This window comes from Salvelinus alpinus, chromosome 10, assembly GCF_045679555.1.
Source record: "Salvelinus alpinus chromosome 10, SLU_Salpinus.1, whole genome shotgun sequence".
Lineage (NCBI taxonomy): Eukaryota > Metazoa > Chordata > Actinopteri > Salmoniformes > Salmonidae > Salvelinus > Salvelinus alpinus.
In genome coordinates, this window is record NC_092095.1 from 55,095,947 (window position 1) to 55,119,550 (window position 23,604).

Sequence of the window (23,604 nt, forward strand, 5' to 3'; positions counted from 1 at the left end):
GTCACTCTCTCTCTCTCTATCTCTCTCTCTGTGTGTCTCTCTCTGTCACTCTCTCTCTCTGTGTGTCTCCCGCTGTCTCTCTCTCTAAAGTGAATATTTATTTCTCATAGCTATGTAGCTGACGTTACTGTGAGCTGCGTCCAAGACCAAAAACGGTGTGTCACTGGGAAAACCCTTTCCTCTCTCCTCTCCCTCTCTCCTCCTCTGAAGGCCAGCCTCTCTGTGCCGTCTATCAGCCTGGTGTGTCTAGAGCAGCCACAGGGTCCGAACAGAGCAGCGAAAGGCACCGGCGCCCCATCTACTCCTCTTTCTCTCTTTCTCTCACTCACAATACTCCCTCTTTTTCTCTCTCTTCCTCTCTCCCCCCTTTACCTCCCAGTCATACAATAGACTTCCCCTGTACACTCCTGCCCAGAGGAAAGAACGGGGGGAAACGGTTTCCACAACAATGGAAATTCAATCAGGAAATGGAGAGGAGTTGGAGGTGGTGAGTGGCGAGTCATTAGCGACCTCGGGGTCCGTTTCCTCCTCGCCGTATCTCTCTGGCCCTCAAGCAGACGGTACGGATGACCAAGTACTCCGGGAAGACCTCCAGGCTGCCAAGACCATTGAGAGATTTGACATCCCTCTGAGTAGCTTGAAGAGGATGTTTGAGAAGCCCCCAGGAGCAACAAACACCGTAAGTACACTTCTTTGTTTATTATGCAGTACAGCTTTATGTGAATTGAATGTTTTAGCCAAACAGTGTCCTAACTTACTGTGGCCCAAAGCGCTCTGTCCATGGACTGTTTAGGAGGGAACCAACTGATGGGCTACATTTACTGTGAGAAACGGAATAAAACTTTTGTGGAAAGTTCAAAAAAGTAAGTTGAGTGAAGTAGGTTCATTGCAGATTTTGTCACAGTTGTAATGTATCTGTCTCTAGTGTCTGAACGACAGTGAGCAGAGTCTCCGTGTAGATAGAGGGAGGTCCGGTGACCAATGGCATCACACTTTTTAAAAAGTGCTGCTCATTTTTGTGTTCTTGTTGTGTCTCTCGCTTAATTCCATAAATACGTCTATTCTAGTTTCAGGGTGGCTATGTGGGATCCTGTGAAAGACGTCCGTGTGATCACTGACAAATAGAAAACCCCTGGTCCAGCACCTGGTTTCACTATTTTGCCCCCTCTTTTTATTTCATCTGGTTTTTACACAGTTAGAACATGCTCTGTTTAGGAAGATTGATGGTTTAAATGTCAAGATGAACAAGATGACCAGGGATAGAAGTATGTTACAAAGAGCAGTGGACACCACTGTCTAGGGATTAGGAGTATTGTTACAAAGAGCAGTGGACACCACTGTCTAGGGGTTAGGAGTATTGTTACAAAGAGCAGTGGACACCACTGTCTAGGGGTTAGGAGTATTGTTACAAAGAGCAGTGGATACCAGTTCACAGTCTAGGGTTTAGGAGTATTGTTACAAAGACATGAACAGGAATGATGATGCTCTGATACTTGGAGCGTCTTCTCTCTAGACAAATAGTGTTTTAAAAGGTATCTTTAAAAAATATACTGAAAAGCCAGAGAAATATGATTCAGCCTTTGGCAAAGGGTTTACCCAAAGTTTTTTGACTCTGGTAAAAGTGCTTACGTCTAATTATTTCGCTGAAGTCGAGTGCGATTGTTTCACCGCCTCACCGCCTGGTTTTCCATCACATTACAGCTGGCTGCTCTCAGAGGAAAATCTAAGACACTTGGAAGCAAAGTGGGTCATTTTGGGGAAAGCATCCCACAGCCAAATGTCTACCGTTGAGTAACGAATGGTCCATCTGACCTAGTTATTCTCTTAGTTAGTTTTAACACCGTCGTGATGTCAACCATATTCTTCTCAAATCTGGCCATGAGGTGTTCGCAATGTCAAAGATCCACCACCGATTCTATTGGTTTAATCAAAACTATAATACAAATATTATCATAACATCCTTAGTGAATCTATAAGGTACCAGCAGATAGCATGAAGAGCACAGCAAAAGTGTAAGAAATGAGTGAACTCTCCCCATTAGCTGCATCGAGAGATCTGTATCGATCTCTAGTCCATCCTCTTGTCTGTGAAGGGTAGCCTAAGTACACAACTGATGTTTCTCAGCACCGGCCATGTTATTACTGTCCTCTTGAGAGTTGTAAACGGAACGTAATCATGCTGTAAACAAAGGACATGGCCATGTCTCAGTGTCAACCACCTGAAGGCAGCTTTAGTTATTTATAAACTAGATCAATACACTGACGGAGTTTATTGGTTTATTCGGATCCCCATTTAGCTTTTGCTGAAGCAGCAGCTACTCTTCCTGGAGTCCACACGAAACACAAAACATGACGAGTAACAAAGCACTGATACACCGATAGACAAGAAGAGTCACACACGTGTAGAATACAACGATATACAAGCAATACAACTAAAGAATCACGTGTGTGTAGATTGTGTGTGTTAGAATGTGTCTGTGCGTGCATGTGTGCGTCATTTCAGAGTCCTTATTTTGCCATGGGACGTTGTTTTATCCACTTTTTTTAAGGTCATTTTTGCTGTTTGCTTGTGAAATTGGAGATGGAAGGGAGTTCCATGCGATCATGGCTCTGTATAATACTGTGTGTCGTCGTGAATTCGTTTTGGACTTGAGGGAATGTGAAGAGACCCCTGGTGGCATGTCTTGTGAGGTATGTATGGGTGTCTGTGCTGAATGTTCTTTGATTATGCGAGACAATCTGGAATTTCCATTACAGTAATACTTCTCATGAAAACAAGAAGAGAAGCAGTTCATCTCTCATCAACCCTCAACCAGGAAAGACTATCATGCATGTTGTTGATGTTAGTTCTGTATGTGCAGTTAAGGGCAAGGTGTGCTGATCTGTTTTGAGCCAGCTTCAACTTTGCTTGGTCTTTCTTTGCTGCACTTGACCATATTACCGGACAGTAATCAAGATGGGACAAGACCAGAGCCTGAACAACTTGTACAGTTGATTTTTGTGTCAAAAACGCATGACATATTTTCAGAACAGACATACCCCTCCCCATCTTCACAACACATTTTTCATTATGACTTGACCATGATAATTGACCATCCAATGTGATACCTTGGAGTTTAGCCTCCGCAGCTTGCTCAATGGTCACACTTAATGCACAACTCCAGTTGAGTTTTTAACCAAATACAATGCTTTTAGTTTTATATGTATTTAAGACCAGTGTGTTATCAATCACCCATTCTGCTACTGACTAACTTCTTACTTATCAATGCAGTGAGCTCACTGGCTTTGATTGCTTAGTTGTGGGACTCATAGTAGCTCTGACTAGTCCATAACTAGGTTCTAGATTTGTTCCTGACCATATGGCCTTAACTGGGTCCCAAAGTTGTTCATAATTAGCTCATGGCCAGGGAAAACTCTGAGCCCTACTCATAAGAAGCATACAGTAGTCCCAGCTCTGTGGGTTTTAGAGGTCTTGAGGCGGCAGCACAGCTGCAGTATGGTGTCTCTCTAGTCTGCCGACTGTGGGCTGAAACCTGTAGGTGGCACATGCTCTCGTCTGTGCAGTGCAGTGCCATGCACAGGCGACGGGGCTTATTCCACACTGTGCTATTTAAGGCCTATTCCTGGGGTTGTATGGTTAAGCTGTATTTTAAAAATAACCCTGTAATTGGTATGTTGGCTGTGGCTGACAGCGCGGGAGTGGAGGGCCTTTAGATACTGCCAGCCTGCCTCAGATCGGATGGGAGCGCAGGCAGAGTGGAGACGTGGATCTATAGAGAACTGGATCATGCCTGTCGGGATTCTAGCAGCCGTATTTAGCACTAACTGAAGTTTATTTAGTGCTTTATCCGGGTAGCCGGAAAGTAGAGCATTGCAGTAGTCTAACCTAGAAGTAACAAATGCATGGATTAATTTTTCTGCATCATTTTTGGACAGAAAATTTCTGATTTTTGCAATGTTACGTAGATGGAAAAAAGCTGTCCTTGAAACAGTCTTGATATGTTCGTCAAAAGAGAGATCAGGGTCAAGAGTAACGCCGAGGTCCTTCACAGTTTTATTTGAGACGACTTTACAACCATCAAGATGAATTGTCAGATTTAACAGAAGATCTCTTTGTTTCTTGGGACCTAGAACAAGCATCTCTGTTTTGTCCGAGTTTAAAAGTAGAAAGTTTTCAGCCATCCACTTCCTTATGTCTGAAACACAGGCTTCTAGCGAGGGCAATTTTGGGGCTTCACCATGTTTCATTGAAATGTACAGCTGTGTGTCATCCGCATAGCAGTGAAAGTTAACATTATGTTTTCGAATAACATCCCCAAGAGGTAAAATATATAGTGAAAACAATAGTGGTCCTAAAACGGAACCTTGAGGAACACCGAAATGTACAGTTGATTTGTCAGAGGACAGACCATTCACAGAGACAAACTGATATCTTTCCGACAGGTAAGATCTAAACCAGGCCAGAACTTGTCCGTGTAGACCAATTTGGGTTTCCAGTCTCTCCAAAAGAATGTGGTGATCGATGGTGTCAAAGGCAGCACTAAGGTCTAGTAGCACGAGGACAGATGCAGAGCCTCGGTCTGACGCCATTAAAAGGTCATTTACCACCTTCACAAGTGCAGTCTCAGTGCTATGATGGGGTCTAAAACCAGACTGAAGCATTTCGTATACATTATTTGTCTTCAGAAAGGCAGTGAGTTGCTGCGCAACAGCTTTTTCTAAAATCTTTGAGAGGAATGGAAGATTCGATATAGGCCGATAGTTTTTTATATTTTCCGGGTCAAGGTTTGGCTTTTTCAAGAGAGGCTTTATCACTGCCACTTTTAGTGAGTTTGGTACACATCCGGTGGATAGAGAGCTGTTTATTATGTTCAACATAGGAGGGCCAAGCACAGGAAGCAGCTCCTTCAGCAGTTTAGTAGGAATAGGATCCAGTATGCAGCTTGAAGGTTTAGAGGCCATGATTATTTTCATCATTGTGTCAAGAGATATAGTACTAAAACACTTAAGTGTCTCTCCCGATCCCAGGCCCTCGCAGAGCTGTGCAGATCCAGGACAGCTAAGCCCTGGAGGAATACGCAGATTCAAAGAGGAGTCCGTAATTTGCTTTCTAATGGTCATGATCTTTTCCTCAAAGAAGTTCATGAATTTATTACTGCTGAAGTGAAAGCCATCCTCTCTTGGGGAATGCTGCTTTTTAGTTAGTTTCGCAACAGTATCAAAAATAAATTTTGGATTGTTCTTATTTTCCTCGATTAAGTTGGAAAAGTAGGATGAGCGAGCAGCAGTGAGGGCTCTTCGGTACTGCACGGTACTGTCTTTCCAAGCTAGTCGGAAGACTTCCAGTTTGGTGTGGCGCCATTTCCGTTCCAATTTCCTGGAAGCTTATAATCAGTTTAGCTGACTTCACCTTCCTCTTTGTGATCCTAGTCAGAGTTCTGGACTGGGTCCTGCTGTCTGTCTGTCTTCTTATGTGGATCTGTGGGTTCTGGTGTTGCTTCAGATCACAAAGAGGAAGGTGAAGTCAGCTAAACTGATTATAGGCCGAGAAGCTTCATTCTTAGTAGTTTAACCACAAGAGCAGAAATGTAAAAAACGAAATAGTTGTTATTTTGTGAGAGGGTTGTTGTTTTTCTGAGGGGGTTGTTGTTTTGTGAGGGTTTTTATCTTTACTGTTCTTTAATTAAAAAGTGTAAGCGACCTCACTGACAAGATTACATTATGAAAGAAAGAGAGAGAGAGAGAGAGAGAGAGAGAGAGAGAGAGAGAGAGAGAGAGAGAGAGAGAGAGAGAGAGAGAGAGAGAGAGAGAGAGAGAGAGAGAGAGAGAGAGAGAGAGAGAGAGAGAGAGAGAGAGAGAGAGAGAGAGAGAGAGAGAGAGAGAGAGAGAGAGAGAGAGAGAGAGAGAGAGAGGTGGGAAGGAAGAGGAGGTTGTGTTTGGGGAGAGGAGAGTGACTAAAGATGTGAAAGGAAATGTGAGAGGTTTCTCAGATGACTGTACTGTAGTTTGCAAGCGACCACAACACTGAACCACTGATGTGAAAGGTCCAAAAGATGCAATCTTTCACAGACATTCTTTGCCTCAGAATAACTGGCCATGTCTCAAATGCACAGTAAAAACTTCATCTGGTACTGAGTGAAATGTAGTATTTTCGGGAAAGTTAAGCCTTGTTAAGTATATTTAGACTAGTGTGGCGAGACAGAGTGGAACGGAGCCATAATAAACCAAAAACATCCTGATAAGAACAGAGTTTGGCTACTCCCCAATGGACCTTGTACTATAATACATTTAGGATACATTTGCTTCTAACACAGTTCAAAGATGAATTATTTGATTCCCTTGACATGAGCTGACTGACATTCATGATGAGACTGAGATGATGTAGATTAGGCTAAGAGGCTAACTTTCATTTCCCATGTGTGTCATTTAGCAGATGCTCTTACCCAGAGCGACTTACAGGAGCAATTCGGGTTAAGTGCCTTGCTCAAGGGCACATTGACAGATTTTTCCCTCAGTCAGCTCGAGAATTTGAACAAGCAACTTTTCGGTTACTGGCCCAATGCTCTTAACCGCATAGGCTACCTGCCGCCCCCAATCCCCATACAATGGTGGTTTATCTACTGTACCGTTGTGATATACTAACGCTGAACTGCTTGTATTTCTATAGGGATCCAATATGATGACTCTCAAGCCTTCTTCTATTTCCTCATTCAAGTCAAGGAAAGAGGGATAAAGCCTTACTTTTACTCTACGACACCCATTTGGAATACATCCTTCATTTTGCGTGACCAAAATTATGTAAAGAAACCGATCTTTCTGTCATTATCGTGAATCTTAATTTTGAGAACACGGATACTTGTCACTGTCTAATTCTTCCTTTGAATCATATATAACCTGACTTTTCTATTTGACGTTTGATTCTTAATGAATGTTAATCCGATTTGCCGTTTCCTTTCAATTTCCTCTGCAGAAGATTTAATTTTCGTTTTTAATTTTCGTTCTGTGTGCCCGTGGTGTTAAAGTGCTTTTTGTTCCCCCAACTCAGATTCATTCTGTCCCCTTTTGGGGCAAGGTGACCTGAGAAACAATAAAGCAGAATGTTAATATTTGATTAATACCTCTTTAGAACACTTAATTAAAGGAGACCTTGAATGAAGCACAATAATCTGACTGTTATTTTGTCTCTGTTTCACTCTGGTTTCTAATAACATTCTCAGCCACACAGTATTCGCAGGCAACGGGAAGGTCACCTTCTTCTCTCTGATTTAGTCGACTAACAAAAGCCTGTGTCAGTTCAACACAGAGCCAGTGTTCACAGATCACAGAAAAAAAGGTTTGCAGCTCACTATAAAACATGACTCCGTGTCTAGCCTTATCTGTAGGGTTGCAATGCATATTTAATCAAATGTCAGCTTTGGTGGGATATTTTAATATTTATACAGTGGAATGCCTGGGATGTCATTGAGAGGTTAGACATAACAATGGAGGATGGATCATCGCCGGGTGGTCTTATAAGTAGTGCCATAACTTCACTGATTCCACTGTAGAGGAGGACAGGCTATGTTTCCATTATCCACAGATGTGGAGTGATGCAATAGTTTATGTTCAGAGCGAAGAGCTCCTTTTTTTGCTCGAGTGGATCAGCTGACTAGCCGACCCCATCTGCTTATGTTTACATGGTCTGTCTGACCCTGGTTGTGTAACACTCATGCGCACGCCCGCACACACACATGCACACACTCACATACACACGGGTTCCCTGTACTGGTTGACAGTGGAATCAGATGGCGTTACATTTACATTTACATTTAAGTCATTTAGCAGACGCTCTTATCCAGAGCGACTTACAAATTGGTGCATTCACCTTATGATATCCAGTGGAACAACCACTTTACAATAGTGCATCTAACTCTTTTAAGGGGGGGGGGTTAGAAGGATTACTTTATCCTATCCTAGGTATTCCTTAAAGAGGTGGGGTTTCAGGTATCTCCGGAAGGTGGTGATTGACTCCGCTGACCTGGCGTCGTGAGGGAGTTTGTTCCACCATTGGGGTGCCAGAGCAGCGAACAGTTTTGACTGGGCTGAGCGGGAACTGTACTTCCTCAGAGGTAGGGAGGCGAGCAGGCCAGAGGTGGATGAACGCAGTGCCCTTGTTTGGGTGTAGGGCCTGATCAGAGCCTGAAGGTACGGAGGTGCCGTTCCCCTCACAGCTCCGTAGGCAAGCACCATGGTCTTGTAGCGGATGCGAGCTTCAACTGGAAGCCAGTGGAGAGAGCGGAGGAGCGGGGTGACGTGAGAGAACTTGGGAAAGTTGAACACCAGACGGGCTGCGGCGTTCTGGATGAGTTGTAGGGGTTTAATGGCACAGGCAGGGAGCCCAGCCAACAGCGAGTTGCAGTAATCCAGACGGGAGATGACAAGTGCCTGGATTAGGACCTGCGCCGCTTCCTGCGTGAGGCAGGGTCGTACTCTGCGAATGTTGTAGAGCATGAACCTACAGGAACGGGTCACCGCCTTGATGTTAGTTGAGAACGACAGGGTCACAACACAACTGATTGGCTCATACGCATTAAGAAGGAAAGAAATTCCACAAATTCACTTTTAACAAGGCAGACCTGTTAGTTTAAGTGCATTCCAGGTGACTACCTCATGAAGCTGGTTCAGAGAATGCCAAGAGTGTGCAAAGCTGTCATCACTGCAAAGGGTGGCTACTTTGAAGAATCTCAAATATAAATATATATATTTTGATTTGTTTAACACTTTTTTGGTTACTACATGATTCCATATGTATTGTTTAATAGTTTTGATGTCTTCACAATTATTCTACTATGTAGAAAATAGTAAAAACACAGAAAAACTTGGGAAACTTGTAACTTATGTATTGTTTAATAGTTTTGATGTCTTCACAATTATTCTACTATGTAGAAAATAGTAAAAACACAGAAAAACCCTTGAATGAGTAGGTGTGTCAAAACTTTTGACTGGTACTGTATATACACAGAAAGTTAATTAATTCAGCTTAACCCTGTCGTTCTCAACTAACATCAAGGCGGTGACCCGTTCCTGTAGGTTCATGCTCTACAACATTCGCAGAGTACGACCCTGAATTAAAAAACTTGTAAAAAGTTACCAGTCCCAACCAGAGGGGGGCAATCAAATGTCTGTGAGACACACCAATTAGTCCTGCTTCAGCTTAATCATCATGCTATCCTAATGAGATGACCTCAGGGATTTACGTGTGAGTATATATATATATATATATATATATATATATATATATATATATATACAGTACCAGTCAAAAGTTTTGACACACCTACTCATTCAAGGGTTTTTCTGTGTTTTTACTATTTTCTACATAGTAGAATAATTGTGAAGACATCAAAACTATTAAACAATACATATGGAATCATGTAGTAACCAAAAAAGTGTTAAACAAATCAAAATATATATATTTATATTTGAGATTCTTCAAAGTAGCCACCCTTTGCAGTGATGACAGCTTTGCACACTCTTGGCATTCTCTGAACCAGCTTCATGAGGTAGTCACCTGGAATGCACTTAAACTAACAGGTCTGCCTTGTTAAAAGTGAATTTGTGGAATTTCTTTCCTTCTTAATGCGTATGAGCCAATCAGTTGTGTTGTGACAAGGTAGGGATGGTATACAAAAGATAGCCCTAGTTGGTAAAAGACAAAGTCCATATTATGGCAAGAACAGCTCAAATAAGTAAAGAGAAACGACAGTCCATCACTATTTTAAAACATGAAGGTCAGTCAATCCGGAACATTTAAGGAACTTTTAAAGTTGCTTCAAGTGCAGTCGCAAAAAACATCAAGCGCTATGATGAAACTGGCTCTCATGAGGGCCGCCACAGGAAAGGACGACCCAGATTTACCTCTGCTGCAGAGGACAAGTTCATTAGAGTTACCAGCCTCAGAAATTGCAGCCCAAATAAATGCTTCACAGAGTTCAAGTAACTGACACATCTCAACATCAACTGTTCAGAGGAGACTGCGTGAATCAGGCCTTCATGGTCATATTGCTGCAAATATACCCCTACTAAAGGACACCAATAATAAGAAGAGACTTGCTTGGGTCAAGAAACATGAGCAATGAACATTAGACCGGTGGAAATTGGTCCTTTGGTCTGATGAGTGCAAATGTGAGATGTTTGGTTCCAACCGACGTGTCTTTGTGAGATGCGGAGTAGGTGAACGGATGATCTCCAGCAGGGGCGGCAGGTAGCCTAGTGGCTAGCGCATTGGGCCAGTAACCGAAAGGTTGCTGGATTGAATCCCCGAGCTGACAAGGTAAAAATCTGTCGTTCTGCCCCTGAACAAGGCAGTTAACCCACTGTTTCCCAGTAGACAGTCATTGTAAATAAGAATTTGTTCTTAACTGACTGGTCTAGTTAAATAAAATACAAATCTCTGCATGTGGTTCCCACTGTGAAGCCTGGAGGAGGAGGTGTGATGGTGCTTTGCTGGTGACACTGTCAGTGATTTATTTAGAATTCAAGGCACACTTAACCAGCATGGCTACCACAACATTCTGCAGCGAAACGCCATCCCATCTGGTTTGCGCTTAGTGGGACTATCATTTGTTTTTCAACAGGACAATGACCCAACACACCTCCAGGCTGTGTAAGGGCTATTTGTGTTATTGACTGTACGCTTCTTTATTCCATGTGTAACTCTGTGTTGTTGTTTGTGTCGCACTGCTTTGCTTTATCTTGGCCAGGTCGCAGTTGTAAATGAGAACTTGTTCTCAACTAGCCTACCTGGTTAAATAAAGGTGAAATGAAAATGTCAATAAAATAAAAAGGGCTATTTGACCAAGAAGGAGAGTGATGGAGTGCTGTGTCAGATGACCTGGCCTCCACAATCAGCCGACCTCAACCCAATTGAGATGGTTTGGGATGAGTTGGACCGCAGAGTGAAGGAAAAGCAGCCAACAAGAGCTCAGCACGTGTGGGAACTCCTTCAAGACTGTTGGAAAAGCATTCCAGGTGAAGCTGGTTGAGAGAATGCCAAGAGTGTGTAAAAGCTGCCATCTGTAACGGCTGTCAATGTCGTTCTCCTCCTCAGACGAGGAGGAGCATGGATCGGACCAAGATGCGGAGTAGGAGGTATTCATGATTTTAATGGCAAACCAACAAACACTACAAATAAACAAAACAACAAACGTGACTAACCTGCAACAGTCCTGTGTGGCCCAAACGCTAACACAGGAAACAAACACCCACAAAACACCAGTGAAACCCTGGCTGCCTTAGTATGACTCTCAATCAGAGACAAACGATACACACCTGTCTCTAATTGAGAATCATACCAGGCCGAACACAAAACCCAACATAGAAATACAAAACATAGACTGCCCACCCAACACTCACGCCCTGACCAATAAAGACATACAAAACAAGAGAAAACAGGTCAGGAACGTGACATAACCCCCCCCTTAAGGTGCGATCTCCGGGCGCACCAGCACAAAGTCTAGGGGAGGGTCTGGGTGGGCATCTGACCACGGTGGTGGCTCAGGCTCTGGGCGAGGTCCCCACCCCACCATAGTCACTCCCCGCCTCCGTATCCCCCTCCCAATGACCACCCTCCAACTCAACCCACCTAAATGAAGGGGCAGCATCGGGATAAGGGCCAGCACCGGGATAAGGGGCAGCAGCTCCGGGATAAGGGGCAGCAGCTCCGGGATAAGGGGCAGCAGCTCCGGGATAAGGGGCAGCAGCTCCGGGATAAGGGGCAGCAGCTCCGGACTGAATGGCAGCTCCGGACTGAGTGGCAGCTCCGGACTGAGTGGCAGCTCCGGACTGAGTGGCAGCTCCGGACTGAGTGGCAGCTCATGACTGTAGGGCAGCTCATGACTGTAGGGCAGCTCATGACTGTAGGGCAGCTCATGACTGTAGGGCAGCTCATGACTGTAGGGCAGCTCATGACTGTAGGGCAGCTCATGACCGTAGGGCAGCTCCTGACTGGCTGGCGTCTCTGGCAGCTCCTGACTGGCTGGCGTCTCTGGCAGCTCCTGACTGGCTGGCGTCTCTGGCAGCTCCTGACTGGCTGGCGTCTCTGGCAGCTCCTGACTGGCTGGCGTCTCTGGCGGCTCCTGACTGGCTGGCGTCTCTGGCGGCTCCTGACTGGCTGGCGTCTCTGGCGGCTCCTGACTGGCTGGCGTCTCTGGCGGCTCCTGACTGGCTGGCGTCTCTGGCGGCTCCTGACTGGCTGGCGTCTCTGGCGGCTCCTGACTGGCTGGCGGCTCTGGCGGCTCCTGACTGGCTGGCGGCTCTGGCGGCTCCTGACTGACGGACGGCTCTAGCGGCTCCTGACTGACGGGCGGCTCTAATGGCTCGTGGCAGACGGATGGCTCAGATGGCGCTTGGCAGACGGATGGCTCAGACGGCGCTGGGCAGACAGATGGCTCAGACGGCGTTGGGCAGACGGATGGCTCAGACGGCGTTGGGCAGACGGATGGCTCAGACGGCGTTGGGCAGACGGATGGCTCAGACGGCGTTGGGCAGACGGATGGCTCAGACGGCGTTGGGCAGACGGATGGCTCAGACGGCGTTGGGCAGACGGATGGCTCAGACGGCGCTGGGCAGACGGATGGCTCAGACGGCGCTGGGCAGACAGATGGCTCAAACGGCGTTGGGCAGCCGGGCAGTTCAGGCACCGCTGGGCAGACGGGCAGTTCAGGCACCGCTGGGCAGACGGCAGACTCTGGCCGGCTGAGACACACAATAGGCCTGATGAGTGGTGCCGGAACTGGAGGTACCGGGCTGAGGGCACGCACCTCAGGGCGAGTGCGGGGAGGAGGAACAGGGCTCTGGAGATGCACTGGAAGCCTGGTGCGTGGTGTAGGCACTGGTGGTACTGGGCTGGGGTGGGAAGGTGGCGCCGGATATGCCGGACCGTGAAGGAGGACACGCGCTCTTGAGCACCGAGCCTCTCCAACCTTACCAGGTTGAATGGTCCCCGTAGCCCTGCCAGTGCGGCGAGGTGGAATAGCCCGCACTGGGCTATGCAGGCGAACCGGGGACACCACCTGTAAGGCTGGTGCCATGTACGCCGGCCCGAGGAGACGTACTGGAGGCCAGATACGTTGGGCCGGCTTCATGACATCCGGCTCGATGCCCAACCTAGCCCTCCCAGTGCGGCAAGGTGGAATAGCCCGCACTGGGCTAAGCACGCGTACTGGGGACACCGTGCGCTTTACCGCATAACACGGTGTCTGACCAGTACGACGCCCTCTCACTCCACGGTAAGCCCGGGGAGTTGGCTCAGGTATCCAACCCGGCTTCGCCACACTCCCCTTTAGCCCCCCCCCCCAAGAAATTTTTGGGTGAGCCTCTCGGGTTTCCAGCCACTCTGCCTTGCAAGCGCCTCATAATGCCGCCTCTCCGCTTTCGCTGCCTCCAGCTCCGCTTTGGGGCGGCGACACTCCACTGGCTGTGCCCAGGGTCCTTTACCGTCTAGGATCTCCTCCCAAGTCCATTCCTCTTCTCTCCATTGCTTTGGTTCTTGCCGTCCTTCTCCAATCCGCTTGGTCCTGGTTTGGTGGGTGTTTCTGTAACGGCTGTCAATGTCGTTCTCCTCCTCAGACGAGGAGGAGCATGGATCGGACCAAGATGCGGAGTAGGAGGTATTCATGATTTTAATGGCAAACCAACAAACACTACAAATAAACAAAACAACAAACGTGACTAACCTGCAACAGTCCTGTGTGGCCCAAACGCTAACACAGGAAACAAACACCCACAAAACACCAGTGAAACCCTGGCTGCCTTAGTATGACTCTCAATCAGAGACAAACGATACACACCTGTCTCTAATTGAGAATCATACCAGGCCGAACACAAAACCCAACATAGAAATACAAAACATAGACTGCCCACCCAACACTCACGCCCTGACCAATAAAGACATACAAAACAAGAGAAAACAGGTCAGGAACGTGACACCATCACTGCAAAGGGTCGCTACTATTTTGGTTACTACATGATTCCAGATGTGTTATTTCATAGTTTTGGTGTCTTCACTATTATTCTACAATGTAGAAAATAGTACAAATATATACAAACCCTTGAATGTCCAAACTGTTGACTGGTACTGTATATATGTATTCACAAGTCATATACACATTTAATGTGAATATAGAGACATCTCCATATTGCCTCTTCTTAATAATTAGTGCTGTTTTAATGTGTTGTTTTAATGCACATCATAGAGGAGCAATATCAACGTTTCCATTGTCATCTGATATTTAGATTTGAATTAAACATGACATTTGTTATAGATGAGAAACAATAGCGCTAAACACTAAAGTGTTTATAAATGTCATAGCTGTTTAATCAAATCAAAGTTTATTGGTCACGTACTGTACATAGTTCAGCAGATGTTATAGCGGGTTCAGCGAAAGGCTTGTGTTACTAGCGCCTAACAGTGCAGCCAAAATGTCAAATAATAATCAAAAAAACAGAAATCACGAATGTCAGAACGAAACCAGTTAACAACCCAGATAACACTGTAATCCAAATGCAATCGGAAGCCATCCTTAAAAGTTGCATACCTCAACAGGTAGGTCTATAATGAAGAAATAGAACCAAAGTCATACAGCATGTATCACTCCACAAAGATAGGATCCATGTCACCACAGCATGGCACAGAGATAGGATCCATGTCACCACAGCATGGCACAGAGATAGGATCCATGTCACCACAGCATGTCACAGAGATAGAATCTATGTCACCACAGCATGGCACAGAGATAGGATCCATGTCACCACAGCATGGCACAGAGATAGGATCCATGTCACCACAGCATGGCACAGAGATAGGATCCATGTCACCACAGCATGGCACAGAGATAGGATCCATGTCACCACAGCATGTCACAGAGATAGAATCTATGTCACCACAGCATGGCACAGAGATAGGATCCATGTCACCACAGCATGGCACAGAGATAGGATCCATGTCACCACAGCATGGCACAGAGATAGAATCTATGTCACCACACCATGTCACAAAGATAGAATCTATGTCACCACACCATGTCACAGAGATAGAATCTATGTCACCACACCATGTCACAGAGATAGAATCTATGTCACTACACCATGGCACGTTCTGTGTCATTGTCCTGTTATTTCACCAGGGAGTTCATCTCGGGTAGTTTGTTTTTGGAGGTCCTAGGGGGCTTCTGAGATAGATAGCCCACTCCCCATCCTCACTTCACCACTTCAAGGGACACCCAGTCTCTAAATATACAGCCCACTGTGACTTATGAAGCTTGATGTCATGGGTGGCTTTAAATGTGACATATCCTGAAGGCCAGCTGGACACTTAAATGGGAGGCGTCTGCACACATTCAGAGGGTGGCACGTGCGGTTGGGAATGTACATGGGAGCTTGGGTTGATTTTCACAGCTTGAGTAGCTACCGTACCTCTGTACTGTTGGATGTACAAAAGCATTTATTTTATTTAACCTTTATTTAACTAGGCAAGTTAGTTAAGAACAAATTCTTATATACAATAACGGCCTACCCCGGCCAAACCCGGACGACACTGGGCCAATTGTGCGCCGCCCAAGTGACTCCCAATCATGGTGATACAGTCTGGAATCGAACTAGGGTCTGTAGTAACGCCTCTAGCACTGAGATGCAGTGCCTTAGACCGCTGTGCCACTCGGGAGCATGATTATCCTTTCATTTTTATGGAGGCTTTGAACATGATGTAATGTGTCCCATATGCAGAATTTTCAGCTAGGTAACTTGACACTTGACACAACATCATGTGTATGCTTGCGTGTTATATTTAGGGGTTAGTCAATTGTGTTTACTGTCATTTCATTGGGTGCCCTGGTTGACAGGAAGTGGTATTTGGCAAACAGGTTTGAGAGCCTCTTTTAAAGCTCCAAATGGTTAATGTTATGTTGACATTGAGGCTACAGTTTACTAACACCCATACCAAAACCCCTTCATTCTGACCCATTCTTCCAGCCCTCTCTTGTCCAGCCTAGCCCGACCCAAAGTGGCTCAATGGCTCACTTGTAAAATTCCATTAGCTCTATGAGACACTTCCACCTCATCTCAGTTTCACTGATTCAAATCATTTAATGGAGTCACGGCTGTATGAGTCCAACCACACGGCCAGATGACAAAGGAGTTGGTCTCTGAACGCTAGACATTCCAATTATTACCAGCACTTATCCGTTGTACAGTTAAACCAATGGCCAGGTCACATCCTCACCTGGCTTTTCATTTCCATTGACTTGACCTAAAACAGCTTCTATTCTAGATACTCTACAGGTAGGGAATTTGATTGGGGGTTTCCCTTTCTAAAGCATTCATCTTGTACATATCTGTTATGTGCATATAATGAGCATTCCTTTCCTATTGTTTACCAGTCATCTTCCTTATCGTCATAACCCATCTTCACCACCAGCATGATTCTGTGTTTCAGGGCCCTTTTCTTTTTTTCCAACGCTATTATGATGACACCCAGAACGGCACCGGAGCGTGCATGCCAACGGATTACTACCCGACCCACAGGGCTTACAGTTTAATAATTTATGTAGATATTGCTCTGAGACAAAGACAGCACTGTAATTCATAACGTCCCCTCACACAGACCTGGCTGCTACTGTGATGGTTGCCATGGTGAAATAGATTAAATGTTAGTTTTTTTCAAACCTGTTAAAGCTTTATTTATAACTGGATGACGAACGGTATTCGGAGTGACGGCTTAATCATTAACAGCAACACTGTTGGTCAAACTGAGCACACACTCGCAGCTAGTTTATTTTGCTTCCACCTGTCTATATCCATATAAACAAAGATAGACTAGGCCTATATCCCCAGAACATTGTATCAGCATTGATGAACAAGGGCCCCCCTGATTATGTCCAAAGTCACTGTCTGGAAATGGAGAAGGTTCTGGATATACCGGTTTAGATCCGTCACTCGTACGTATAAATGGCGTCGGATGGAGTTGGTGTTTGGCAGCGCTCAGTAAACATTTAGAGGCAGAGGAGCCTGATGAAAGGGAGTGAAACATGATTTGCATTCATTACGCATAGGCCCAGGGGGATGAGACAGAGAGAATGGCCTAGTCAGAGAGAGAGAGCGAGAACGAGAGAGAATGAGAGAGAGAGAGAGACATATTGGAAAGAATTAACAAAAAAACAGAGCAAACTAGAATGCTATTTGGCCCTTAACAGTGAGTACACAGTGGCAGAATGCCTGACCACTGTAACTGACCCAAACTTGAGGAAAGCTTTGACTATGTACAGACTCAGTGAGCATAGCCTTGCTATTGAGAAAGGCCGCCGTAGGCAGACCTGGCTCTCAAGAGAAGACAGGCTATGTGCACACTGCCGACAAAATGAGGTGGAAACTGAGCTGCACTTCCTAAACTTCTGCCCAATGTATGATATTAGAGACACATATTTCCCTCAGATTACACAGATACACAAAGAATTAGAAAACAAACCCAATTTTGTTAAACTCCCATATCTATTGGGTGAAATACCAGTGTGCCGTCACAGCAGCAAGATGTGTGACCTGTTGCCATAAGAAAAGTGCAACCAGTGAAGAAGAACAAACACCATTGTAAATACAACTCATATTTATGTTTATTTATTTTCCCTTTTGTACTTGAACTATTTGCACATAATATGACATTTGTAATGTCTTTATTCTTTTGGAACTTTTGTGAGTGTAATGTTAACTGTTCATTTTTATTGTTTATTTCACTTTTGTTCATTATCTAGATCCCTTGCTTTGGCAATGTTAACATATGTTTCCCATGTTTCCCAATTGAAATTGAGAGAGAGAGAGAGTGAGCAAGTGAGAGAATTAGCGAGAGAGAGAGAGTGAGCAAGAGAGAGAGCAGCGAGAGTGAGAGAGAAAGAGCGAGTGTGTGTGAGAGAGAGAGAGAGTGAGAGAGAGAGTGAGAGAGAGAGAGAGAGAGAGAGACAGAGAGAGACAGAGAGAGAGGGACAGAGACAGAGACAGAGAGTGATGTTGGTTCTGGGGACTTAACAAGCAGGCCACTGTACTTCATAAACAAGTCCCATCTATGGTGAAGCATGATGAGCACATTTCAGAACCACACTCTATTTTTCATGTTGACTCTCCGTAGTTTCCGACTCTCTGTCTCTCTCAGAAATGTTCAGTGGAAAAAATGATTATGCATGTTATATCAACATTAACAATTTTTTCAGAGTACTTCCTACACCCTCCATAAATCCAGTGCAAAGTAGCCTATGTAACAGTATAACTTTATGTCGTCCCCTCGCCCCGACACGGGCGCGAACCAGGGACCTTCTGCACACATCAACAACGGTCACCCACGAAGCTTTGTTACCCATCGCTCCGCGGCCCTTGCAGAGCAAGGGGAAACCCTACTTCAGGTCTCAGAGCAAGTAACGTAACCGATTGAAATGCTATTAGCGCGTACCCGCTAACTAGCTAGCCATTTCACATCCGTTACACTCACCCCCCTTTCAACCTCCTCCTTTTCCGCAGCAACCAGTGATCCGGGTCAACAGCATCAATGTAACAGTATAACTTTAAACCGTCCCCTCGCCCCGACACGGGCGCGAACCAGGGACCCTCTGCACACATCAACAACGGTCACCCACGAAGCGTCGTTACCCATCGCTCCATAAAAGCCGCGGCCCTTGCAGAGCAAGGGGAAACCCTACTTCAGGTCTCAGAGCAAGTGACGTAACCGATTGAAATGCTATTAGCGCGTACCCGCTAACTAGCTAGCCATTTCACATCCGTTACACCTACACTCAGAGGAGTGTTACATCATCACTAACCCACCACTGTAGCTGGGGCTTTTCTGGGTTTGATGTGCTGTGTTGTGATGAGTGTTAGAGTGAGAGGTGTTACCAACAATAAGGCCTGGTACCTAGAATAGTGCTCTCCACCCATACAACATATGACACTTCTACAGCCTGTCTGTCTGGCCGTCTGGCCATCTGGCACACAGTACTGTTTAGCTCCTCTGTGTGTGTCAGCTGGCCCAGCGAGACAGAGGCTCCTAATCATCTCAAACCTGCTTGGAGACGCCACAGCCAAGCTGGGCCCACTCCGTCACAACACGCTCTCTCTACTCAGCCTCTCTCTTACTCTCCACTATGTGCCTGTCTGTATGTCTCCTCTCTCACTATCTGTATCCCTCTCTCTACCTCTCTCTCAGTTCAATTCAAATGACTATATTGGCATGGGAAACATATGTTAAATAGACAATGAACAAAAGTTGAATACAATCAGAAATGAACAGTAAACATTACACTCCCAAAAGTTTCAAAAGAATAGAGACATCTCAAATATCATATTATGGCAACGTACAGTGTTATAACGATGTGCAAATAGTTAAAGTACAAAATGGAAAATAAACGAACAAACACCATTGTAAATACAACCCATATTTATGTTTTTCACTGGTCGCCCTTTTCTTGTGGCAACAGGTCACAAATATTGCTGCTGTGACGGCACACTGTCGTATTTCACCCAATAGATATGGGAGTTTATCAAAATTGGATTTCTTTTCAAATTCTTTGTGGATCTGTGTAATCTGAGAGAAAAGTGTGTCTCACACATTTGGCAGGAGGTTAGGAAATGCAGCTCAGTTTCCATCACATTTTGGGGCAGTCTGCACATAGCCCATATTCTCTTGAGAGCCAGCTCTGCCTATGGGAGTTCCTGTCTCAATAGCAGGTATGCTCACTGAGTCTGTACATAGTCAAAATAGCATTCCAGTTTGCTCTGTTAATTTGTTGTTAATTCTTTCAAATGTGTCAAGTAATTATGTTTTCTCGTGATTTGGTAGGGTCAAATTGTGTTGCTGTTGATGTTCTGGGGCTCTGTGGGGTCTGTTTATGTTTGTGAACGGAGCCCCAGGACCAGCTTGCTTAGGGAACTCTTCTCTAGGTTAATCCTTCTGTAGGTGATGTCTTTGTTATGGAAGGTTTGGGAATCGCTTCCTTTTAGAAGGTTGCAGAATTTAACGTCTCTTTTCTGGATTATGATAATTAGCTAGTATTGGCCTAATTTTGCTGTGCAAGCATTATTTGATGTTTTACGTTGTACACAGATTATACTTGTATAGAATTCTGCATGCAGAGTCTTAATTTGGTGTTTGTCCCATTTTGATAACCTCACAACCATAAATGGCAATGGTTTTTTTAACTGATTCCAGTATTTTTAGCCAGATCCTAATTGGGATGCTGAATTTTGTGTTCCTTTTGATGGCATAGAAGGCCCTTTTTGCCTCTCAGATCGTTCACAGCTTTGTGGAAGTTACCTGTGGTGCCGAGGTATGTATCATTTTTTGTGTGCTCTAGGGAAACAGCATCTAATTGAAATTTGTATTTATGGTCCTGGCAACTGGACAATTTTTGGAACACCATTATTTTGGTCTTACTGAGGTTTACTGTCAGGGCCCAGGTCTGAGAGAATCTGTGCAGAAGATATAGGTGCTGCTGTAGGCCCTCCTTGGTTGGGGACAGAAGCACTAGATCATCAGCAAACAGTAGACTTTTCACTTCAGATTCTAGTAGGGTGAGGAGGGGTGCTCCAGTCTGTTCTAGTGCCCTTGCCAATTCGTTGATATATATGTAAATATATATATATATATAAATATATATATGTGTGTGTGTGTGTTGAAGACGGAGGGGCTCAAGTTGCATCCCTGTCTCACCCCAACACCCTTTGGAAAGAAATGTGTGTGTTTTTTCACATTTGTTGTTTGTGTACACGGATTTTATAATGTTTTCCCCCCAAGACTGTTTTATTATTATGTAGCAGATTGTTTGTAATTGTATAACGGACCTTCATGCCAAATTGAGTCAAAAGATTTTGGGAAATAAACAAAGCATGAGAAGACTTTGTCTTTGTTTTGGTTTGTTTGTTTGTCAATCAGGGTATGCAGGGTGAATACATGTTCTGTCGTACGGTAATTTAGTAAAAAGCCCATTTGACATTTGCTCAGTACATTGTTTTCACTGAGGAAAGGTACGAGTCTGCTGTGAATGATAATGCAGCGGATTTTCCCAACGTTGCTGTTGACGCATATCCCATGGTAGTTATTGGGGTTGAATTTGTCTCCACTTTTGTGGATTGAGGCGATCGGTCCTTGGTTCCAAATATTGTGTAAGATGCCAGAAGTGAGGATGTTAACAAGTTGAAGTATAGTCAATTGGAATTTGTGGTCTGTATTTTTTATCACTTAATTTAGGATAACATCAAAACCTCAGGTCTTTTTGGGTTGGAGGATTTGTATTTTGTCCTGTAGTTCATTCAATGTAATTGGAAAATCCAATGGGTTCTGGTAGTCTTTAATAGCTGATTCAAAGAATTGATCATGTATATGTCTTTGCTGTTTGTTCTTTGTTATGGGGTCAAAAAGATTGGATAAGTGGTTTATCCATACATCTCCGTTTGCATAGATAACTATTTGTGATGTTGTTTGTTTAGTGTGTTCCAATTTTACCAGAAGTGGTTAGATTCTATGGATTCTTCAATTACATTGAGCTGAATTCTGACGTGCTGTTCCTTCTTTTTACATAGTGTATTTCTGTATTGTTTTGGTGATTCACCATAGTGAAAGCGTAGGCTCTGGTTTTCTGGATCTCTATGTTTTTGGTTGGACATGTTTCCCAATTTCTTTCTTAGATTTTTGCATCAAACCATTTGTCATTGTTGTTAATTGTCTGCTTGAAATGTTTAGATTTGATAGCTGAATCTGAAAGGTCAAATAGACTATTTAGGCTTTCTACTGCCAGCTATCTTCACTATCTCTTACAGTTGAATGCATTCAGTTGTACAACTGGCTAGGTATCCCCCTTTATCTCTTGCTCTCCCCGCTCTCATCTCTATCTTTCTATCCTCGCTGCAACTCTTTTGTGACTGTGTTGGCTTGAGAGTGAAATATAAGTGGGTGGATCTCAGTGGCCTGTGTTTCCTAATAATGGTGAGGGTCAACAGAGAATTGTACTGTACAATATTTTTCACGGGCAAACTTTTTGGATCGTGAGGAGAGCTTATGGCATTGGATGCAAACAAACAAACAACCGATGGAAAGAGGAGCTATTGCCAAGGTTTGGATGAGACACTCTGGAGTCTGTTAAGTGCCTCTGGGTGACCTTCAAAGACAGGAAGTATCTGCTGTTTCAGTAAAAGCTTCCAAACCAGAAACTAAATCTTTGTTATTTCACTAAGAGGAGGAGAACGTGAAATCAAACTTGTTCAGGTACAGTGCGTGCTCAGGTGAAGCAAGTTTTTTGACGCTGTAACTCAAAACATTGGATCGATTAACAAAGTATTGTATTGATTTAAGACGAGTGAAGAAAAATGAGATGTTCTCCACCAGCAGCAAGGCAGATGCCTCCTACAGCCTAATGGTATGTCTCTGTCTTGACTATCAACTGTGGATCCCGATGAGTCATCTTCATGTCACTTCATGTTGTGCCAGGAAAGCAATAAGGCAGCTTTCACAACATTAGACCTCCTAGCCAGGAGCAATCAGGTTTGGTGGTGCGTATATGTGCGTCTGTGTGTGCATCATTTGAAACAAAGCATCCCTCCAAGTGGTGTGTCAGTCACATATGAGCTGCCACTTCCCTCAGCAACCCCTTCTAGTCCGTCATCTCAGCCAGAACTCCTTTTTCTATACAGACACAGAGAGAGAGAGAGATCACCTATAGTTGCTGTATGACGTGCTTCACTGGATGTTAATAGGCATGGTTGTGCATGAGTGCACCCCCGGGTGACACAAAACAACAGGTCGCGATGTCACTTCCTAATCTGCAGCTCCATGTAATAAACTGATGTCATCGCCATGGTTTCCCCTGACACGTGTCAGACCGGCCGCAGCGTTTTACTGTGCACGCTGTCACATCAGCATTAATGTCATGGACGGGTGGCATTGATTTCATTAGTGAGACACCCTTAAAAGGGTTATTTATTTTTCCTGAGGATTGTCTCTGAGGCTGGTATATTTCCTGAAGCACGTACCTTATTAATGATGTCAGCCTGTCAAGGGGACGGGAAGGATGACGGAGAAGCTGTGGCAGGGCCAACGGGAACATATGGAGGATAAGATCTGGCTAACTTGGATCCCTGGGAAATGGCCTCCTGCCTGTGTCTTCTCTGACCCCATTCCTCTACAGAAATGGAAATGCTGTGGCATGATAGTGGAGAAAAGCAGAAAACATTTGATCTATTTTAATGGGAAGGGGTGAGGAAATACATGAGGATATTGCTGAATGACCATATACTGTACGTGTACACGTATACACAGTAGAGATATGACATGTTTTGTATAGAAATGTGTCATATAATTGCTGCCTATATTATGTGATGTAAATGCTCACTCCGCTGATAAAGATGTTCTACATCCTGCCCTGTTTGTTGACATCTGACCTCAGAGCTGAATAGCCACAGAGGGGCTCGAGCCCAGTCTGCCGGGTAACATGACTGCGGGCCCTATCCAATGAAATCAATTAGAATACACCACTTGCTTGCTGTGATACAATGTGCAACTGGATTATTTTAAACAGTGAAATAAACTCACTGTGCCAAC

General features: G+C 44.7%; 1 protein-coding gene across 1 annotated transcript in view; it reads left to right on the top strand.

The window, feature by feature from the left end:
• The first annotated feature begins 312 nt into the window (after positions 1–312).
• LOC139532274 (xin actin-binding repeat-containing protein 2-like) overlaps positions 313–23,604 on the top strand; it is a 54,792-nt gene continuing 31,500 nt past the window's right edge. Inside the window, exon 1 of the mRNA XM_071329686.1 lies at positions 313–679. Coding sequence (XP_071185787.1) covers positions 449–679 — 231 coding nt within the window. The 5' untranslated portion in view covers positions 313–448. The remainder of the gene's footprint in view (positions 680–23,604) is intronic.